This window comes from Spinacia oleracea, chromosome 3 (genome assembly GCF_020520425.1).
Source record: "Spinacia oleracea cultivar Varoflay chromosome 3, BTI_SOV_V1, whole genome shotgun sequence".
Classification (NCBI taxonomy): Eukaryota; Viridiplantae; Streptophyta; class Magnoliopsida; order Caryophyllales; family Amaranthaceae; genus Spinacia; species Spinacia oleracea.
Genome location: NC_079489.1, coordinates 17,826,708 through 17,834,638, shown reverse-complemented (window position 1 = coordinate 17,834,638; position 7,931 = coordinate 17,826,708). Strand labels below are relative to the sequence as shown.

The 7,931-nt window shown below is 32.8% G+C and overlaps 1 protein-coding gene across 1 annotated transcript; it reads left to right on the top strand.

Annotated features, from left to right (window-relative positions):
* On the top strand, positions 1-5,837 carry LOC110785430 (poly(ADP-ribose) glycohydrolase 1). The gene is made up of 9 exons (XM_021989874.2): positions 1-693; positions 2,144-2,247; positions 2,338-2,542; positions 2,678-2,782; positions 3,689-3,807; positions 4,143-4,286; positions 4,509-4,671; positions 4,981-5,043; positions 5,300-5,837. Exons 1-9 carry the CDS (start codon positions 79-81, stop codon positions 5,507-5,509), a joined length of 1,728 nt encoding a protein of 575 aa, XP_021845566.2. The 5' UTR covers positions 1-78; the 3' UTR covers positions 5,510-5,837.
* Positions 5,838-7,931: the final 2,094 nt, after the last annotated feature.

Below are 7,931 nucleotides of genomic sequence, written 5' to 3'. Positions count from 1 at the left end.
TGGCAAATTTGACTTGATTTTTTAATATTTGTGTTTTTTTCAGATTTTGATTAATATTCTTTTCGTTTATTCTATATTATGTTCTTTCTGTTTAGTTTATTACATTCTTTTTTATTTTTTGCATTTTGTTTTAGTGATTTTGCGTTTTGGTGCATGTGCACATTGATCTATGTGCAGCCGAGCACCATCCGGGCGTTGAAATTTTTACCCCAAAAGTCAAAACCCTCAGCTCCCATCATCATCAAAATGGTAAATCGCGCGGATTTCAAATCCGTCCTCCCATTTCTCCCGCCATTGAAGTCCCTAACTTCCGGCTCACTAGCATGGCCAAACCCTCAGGTCACAGCTGCCCTTGAACTAGTTTCTCAGGGGCCGAGTCGCAGCCGTGTCGACTCCGGCGAACGGCTCTACGCTGCGATTTCTAGGGTTCGGGGTTCTCTTCCTTTGTCTGCTAAGGATCGTCTCGCGAAATCTACTGACAAGGGTTTTGCGAAGCTGTTTGATGAATTGCTGCCCAAGGAAGAATCTCGGCGATGGCTGGAAAATGTCGCTCCCAAAATGGCGGATTTGGTGTTGCGATTGCCGGCGCTTTTGGAGTCGCATTATCGGGATTGTGATAATGTTGTTCCTGGGGTTTCAACCGGGCTTCGGTTGTTGGAACCCCAGCAATCTGGAATCGTGTTTCTCAGTCAGGTATTGTTAAGATTTGACAGGTATATATCAAATTTCTGATTATATGTTGAAAAATTCTTCGTCTATTTGTGATTGTTAACACTGTTTTTATATGAATTTTGGGTTTTATACAAAAAAAAAACATATTTTTTTTGGAATTGATTGGAATTGTGTGGAACAAATGCTGTATCGGAGTTTCAGTTTGGTAATTTCAGTTTTGTGTTGTGACATTGTTCTCATATCTCTAGATTTCGAGTTGTAGGAATGTGCTCATAACTCAATACGGGATAGAATTAGTACTCCCTCCGTCCCAAAATGTTCTTTAACTATTCCATTTCGTGTTTCCTAAAATATTTTTTACATTTCCTTTTACATTATCACATAAATGCTTTAATATTCTATCAAAATTTTGTATAAGGATTATTTAAACCAATTAAATTCATTGAGTTATTTAATCTGTCGCACTTTTTAAGGAATCTCAATGCGGACTAATTCTCGTTAAATCGCGTGCAAATTACTAAACATAAAGAACATTTTGGACGGAGGGAGTAGTAGACCCTTTTCACGAATTTGAAGTTGTTGCTAATGAACTAAATGCTCAGTTTTGTTGATTCAGTTCGCCACTTGATAAAAATGGAACTAGCCACTTTATGGGAACTCCCTTATGTCCGTATTATTGGGAGTTTGAAGTCACAATGAGTTGGTAGCAAGTTTTCACTTGTTTGTTTGTTTAAGGAGAATAACTATAGAAAAGTTAAATATTTTACCTGATTTTTCATTGTTTGGTTAAATATCATAAGGAAAACTATTGAAATTAATAAGAGAATCTTAATTGAAATTAATAAGAGAATTTAAGATTTCCCTAGTTTCCAACAGTTTTGAAAAGCTATGGAAATCTAAATAGCCCAATTATAACTAAAAGGATTTCACATATTTACTTTTCCATAGTTTTCTCACCAAATAAACAAACATGGTAAAATTGAGTAATTAATACATTTTTACTTAGTTTTCCTCATTAAAGTCAAGTTACTAATCACACTGTTTGTGTGAACTTCCTTCCCTGGGGCAGTGAGTTATTGTTAGGGATATATTTACTGTCAGGGGAAGGGAAGAATCTGTATAATTCCAATTGCATAGATACATTTTGTAGTGTATTTTGTTTATCGGAACTCAGAAAAAGTCTCTTTGCAACTTTAGGGAAAAATCTGTGATTACGTATGACTATCCTACCATAGGGTGAGAGCCTTGTTACAGGCATTAGGGTAACGGTGCTGTGCGTTACATTTTGAAGTTCCTTAAATTTTGGAATTGTCTTTAATGCTATATTGGGTGCAGATGGATTATTGAGGTATTAAGACTCTTTAAGTGTCAGAATTTCTCAATAGGATTTCATGTCTTGGTGGTTCTGATCCCTTTCTATTTTGTGCTGATCTTATCCCTGACTTGTTCAATTAATTTTTGTTTTTTATAGGAGCTTATTGCTGCTTTACTGTCATGTTCCTTCTTTTGCTTGTTTCCGACTGTTAATAGAAAGGCCAAATGCATGAGGGCGATCAACATGGATCAAATATTTTCGTATGTATATCACCTTTTCTACTTTTCCTCCCTCTTCTATTTGATTTTCAAATATTTTTCATACGTTTACTTTGTTTATGGTGTTCTCAGGAGTCTTCATGATAGCTATCATACAAAACAAGAAAACAAAATGAAGTGCATTACACATTATTTTGAGAGGATATGCTCATCAACACCTTCAAATTTTGTTTCTTTTGAAAGGAAGGTTCTTTCTCTGGAGCAGAACCCATCTGTTGTTCCTCTTCCCTCTCCTGAATTTTGGGCTAACTCTGTGACTCCCCTGTGCAAGTTCAAGGTAACACTTCATGGAATAGAAGTGCATGAGTTTGTTTATGAATTATGCTATGAGCCAATGACTATATCTAAACTTCTGGACATTATTTATTAAACTAATGAAATACATGACTAAGTTTTTGCCTTCCTGTGAAAGGTTTTTCCTACAGGCAAGATAGAGCACCATCCTCCAGGGGCTTCAGAAGTTGATTTTGCAGATGAATTTATAGGAGGACTTGTTCTGACCAAGGGGTGTGTCCAGGTAGAACCCACAAACTTTAAGGGGGCATCTTGTCATTAAGTACAAGAGGGACATTCTGTATGACATTGCATAGTGCGCAGGGATGTTTAACAGGGAGTGCAAACAGCCCTATTGCACAAGCCCGGAAAAAATAGAAGAGCCCAATATTCAAAATGGTCCGTCAGTCCAACACTCCAACCCAAGTTTTTGTTACTTTTCTCACTTCTCTGGTTAAATATGAGCATATCTATCTCTCTCTTAGCCTCTTATACGAAGAATTTATGAAAATTCCACTTTCCAAAATTGAAAAGTCCCAATTCCCCATAAAATTGCAGCGCCAGTTCTCTAGCCTCTTCAATAATGTAACTTTTTGACTGGGTTTTGCATAAGTTTTTGAAGTTTTCAAAGTTAAATCAATTAATTTGATTAATCAAAGAGTATGTAGGAGTAGTATCTAACTTTTATCTAAGGTTGAAGTTTGATTAAGATCATTTTACCAATTTGTAACTTCCATTAAACATGCCAATTTTCTTCTAGCACTCTTAGGAGGATGCACTGTTGTTCTATTGCCTATCGGTATAAATAAAATAAAATAAAAAATTAATACTTCAAGATGAAAAAAGTTGATCATATATTATTCGTATTATACTCTTGTATAAGAAGTATTAATGTTGTATGTGCGTAACTTAAAAATATTGAGGGGCTGAATTTTATGTTAGTACAGGGACCCCCGAAATGATCAAGACGTGCCTGATAGTGTGTACTCTATTTGATATGGTCTGAAGCCTTAATGTATTAGTTATGAATTACGCGAAGGGGGAAATGAAAAATTGCAGTTCACAAATATCCATCTTTAATCTGTCTGACGATAATCGTTGTCACAGAGTACCTGATTTGATTGCAATTGCTGGTTAATTTCTTTTGCAGGAGGAAATCCGTTTCATGATGAATCCTGAACTGATTGCTTCCATGCTTTTTATGCCTTCTATGTCAGAAAACGAGGCAATAGAAATGGTTGGTGCCGAAAGGTTCTCAAATTACAGAGGGTGAGTGCTGATGGAATCTGGTGTTTAACCTTTTGAGCACGACATGCATGTTTATAATGGTCCTCAGATTGGGCAGGCATGTTATTCATTGGTTCTGATTAAGCCTTTTGTCTTTGAGGAGATTGACATATTTATCTTTCTCACATTAGGTTAAATTTACTTGAAATACCTTATCAAGGTTGAACCACTTGAACGCAACTGTTTTTACTAAAGATATGCTTGGTTTTGTTGATAGTTTCATACTTGGGCCTTTTGGGTATAGACATTATTCAACTTGTTAAATGATTGTTTTTCTCATATTTACTCTCATCTCGAAATCATGTTATTTGATGTAGGTACAACGCTTCATTTCAATATACTGGTGATTACATTGATAGAAGGGGAGTAGACGCTTTGCAAAGGCGCATGACGCGAGTTGTTGCAATAGATGCATTGCGCAAGGCAGGAACAAAACAGTATCAGAGCCAATTTCTCTTGAGGTTTCTTGCCTGTCTGAAATTGACCTAATAATTTCCCTAGTAACTATGATATTGATCGTTTATTTTTCTGTGTCCTAACATATTTTGAGTTAGTGATGCTTATGGTGTTAATTTAGAGTATTGTGGTGATTGATAGAGGCAGTCAGGAAAAATACTACTCCACTCCATTTGTTTGCTATAGTCTATAGGTAAAGTGACATACTGTAACTTCGATTTTGTCAGGGAGGTTAACAAGGCATTCTGTGGCTTTTTGGATCATACTGAATATCTGCAGCAGCAGGTGCATGAAAGTAATGTTGGGGTTGCTACTGGAAACTGGGGCTGTGGTATTTTTGGTGGAGATGCACAACTTAAGTCAATGATACAGTGGGTTTCTGCATCTCAGGTGAGGCTTACACAGTTACACATTACACTATGTGGCTTTATATGCACTTGAATCTGTGTACATTGCAAGTATTCCTGGTTACATTTTTAATTTTTTAGGGTTGCTTGAAAAAAGAAGGTTCTTGAGTCTTACATATCTTTTTAAGGGGTGAAAATTTGACCCAGTGCTTTCGTTTCCTGGTTTTCTGTATTAGACGAACAGAAAAGGAAGGTTTTTGTCCAAACTTAAAATTATAAATGTTACTAACAAGTTTGTCTGACTTTTTCGATGAAATCTAATGTTCTGTTGCCGATGTTTGACTTTGCCCAGGCATCCATACCTTTTGTCTCATACTATACATTTGGACTGGACAAAGTGCAGAATTTGGATCAGGTATATTTTTCTCTTCTGTGGGTACTTTTGTCGAAAGTTGATGCCAGATTACCATAAACTTTATATCAATGTGTTCTTTTTAGTTATCATTTTATCATAGAGATTAATTTCATGTCCCTATCCGCATTTATGCATTTTTCTTATAAGTTTTGTACCCATTATATCAGTGTGTTCGGTTATTATTTTTACGGAGTATTATCATATACAAATGCTTATTGATGAGAGGCTGCGGCTGTAATATGTCAATGTGATGCAGGTGGTTGAATGGATTGTATCTCAGAAATGGACTGTTGGAGACCTATGGAAGAAGTTGGTTGATTATGGTGCCCAACGGGAAGGTAGATCGAAGATTGGTTTCTTTTCTTACCTAATGCCTTCTCTAAAACAAGTTTCTGCCACCAGTTCCAAACGTAGTCGCAGTGGCAGTTCTGCTGAAGAGAATTCTCGTGGCCGTGGCAGGAAATGAAGTGTGGTGGAAATATACAATTACCAAATCGACCTCATCAGAATATTTGAATACCACTTTACATAATTAGGTGCAATTTGTTTTGGTCGTAAATAATCTATATAATATACTAAAAGAGAGGAAATCAATGTGGTGATGACAAATGTCACTCATTGATTCGCCTCTCTTTTAGATATAAAAATTATTAAACAAAAAAATTATTTGTTAACTTTCACTTTAAAAAGTATTTGATTCTATTTTCCTAAAAAAAGATGTCACTCAATACATGGGGAATATTTTGTAAAATCTTTTCTATATTTTGTTAACAAATATAACCAATATTATTATATATCTTTTTATAGTCTATTATACGGAGTACGTAGTAGAATATTTATAAAAAACAAATTGCATTAATCAACCGATTTGTACTTACATAATATATTAGAATACATATAATTAGAAAATCAATACAATATAAATAAGGGTGTATAAAAAAAAAGTTATTGTAGTACTCTATAATATTTTAACAACTAAATTCGATAATTATAGCCGCCAATGATTGTACTATTTTATATTTTAGACGTATTATATTTAGCAACTAAATTCGATAGTTATCACCGCCGTTGATATGATAGTAATATTTTACTACTTTAAAAGAAATTTATGTAACTTCCTTAAACAAGAGCATTGCGTAATCTAATCAATCTACTACATAATTCCTCAATTTTTTAGATGCAACTCTTTAATTTTTTTACATTAGCTTTTATATTCACACATCGCTCTACTTTTTTCTATTTTTTTTATGATTAATTATTCATATTATATGTTGAACATAGCTATGTATTCCGTAGCATTTTGTTGACTTTGTCTAAATATTTACATAATACTACCATTTTATCTATTAATCTATATACTATACTAAAAGAGACGAAATCAATGTGAAGCTGAAAAATGCATCTCTTTAATTTGCCTCTCTTATAGATATACAAAAATTCCAAAAATAAAGTATTTGATTCTATAATTATTTTGTTAACTTTCACCTCATAAAAATATTTGATTCTATTTTCCTCAAAAAAAAAAAAAAAAAATCATTTTACACATGGGAATTATTTTGTAAATTATATTTTCTATAATTTGGTAACAAATATGACCAATATAAGTTTATCTTTTTATAAAAAAAATTAATCCATTTTACGGAATACATAGTATGATTCTTATAAAATTTAAAAGTAGTCTACTGATATTGGATAATTAGAATACAAATAAATTTGAAAGTCAATCAAGTATATGTGATTAAGAGATAATTTTTTTACTATAGTACTCTATAATATTTTAACAACTAAATTCGATAATTATAACCGCCATTGGTTGTACGATTTTATACGTAGTATATGTAGCAACTACATTCGATATTATCCATGTCATTGATAGTAATATTTTACTATTTTTTATATAAAAAAAAAACATGTAACTTCCTTAAACATATATTGCGTAATTTAATGTATCTACTACTATACTACTCTACTACTTAATTCCTCAAATTTTAGATAAAACTCTTTGATTTTTGTACTACCTATTATATTCACATATCGCTCTACTTTTTCTATTTTTTTTGGTGATTATTAATACTATATGATGAACATAGTCATGTACGGATTACCCAGTAATATTTTTTTGGATTAGTATAAATACTTGCACAATGTTGTAATTTTTTAAAAATAATTTTACTTATTTGATAGTTTAAGATATTAACAGTTGTTACTTATTAACAACCGTGAAAATAAAATTGGTTAATCCAAAAACATGGAAAAGTAGTAAACAAGAAAACAAATGTGCAACTAACACATGGTCCTCTCTACTTAAGAAAGCTCCACCAAATATTTTAGGCTAAACAATTGAATTATATTTTGGTCAATTTTTAACACCATCTATATACATAGTACTATACCAAAGTAGAGGCATCGACGTGGAGCTGACAATATGATGTTCTCTGATGTGCCTCTCTTATAATATACTTCCTCCGTCTTTTAATACTCGCAACGTTTGTTAGTTTCACGCATGCCAATGCACAATTTTGATCATTTATATCTTAAATTCTTTTTATGCAAAAATTATAAAAAGTTGATATTTTGAAAATACACATTGAGACGAATCTAACAAGATCCCACATGACTATGTTTTATCTTATATAAAAAGCACTAAGAATAGTCAAAGTAGATTATATGAATAGTGGCAAAAGTCCAAACGTTGTGAGTATTAAAAGACGGAGGAAGTAAATAACTATCGTATGATAAAATAATTAATATACTTCATATTTATTTTACCTACATCGTACCTTCTAATTACTTATGGTAATAATAGATTATACTACGAAATACTTATTTACTTATGACCAATAAATTTGTGGAGATGTTTAAGTATTAGATGATTACTCATATGCTTA

What these genes read in the sequence shown, in the direction of transcription:
- LOC110785430 (XM_021989874.2), top strand. Translation starts at nt 79, where the DNA reads ATGTTCTTTCTGTTTAGTTTATTACATTCTTTTTTATTTTTTGCATTT. An exon ending in CTCCCCTGTGCAAGTTCAAG is followed by an intron (nt 2,543 to 2,677) that starts GTAACACTTCAT and finishes TTCCTGTGAAAG; the next exon opens with GTTTTTCCTACAGGCAAGAT. An exon ending in CAGAGCCAATTTCTCTTGAG is followed by an intron (nt 4,287 to 4,508) that starts GTTTCTTGCCTG and finishes CGATTTTGTCAG; the next exon opens with GGAGGTTAACAAGGCATTCT.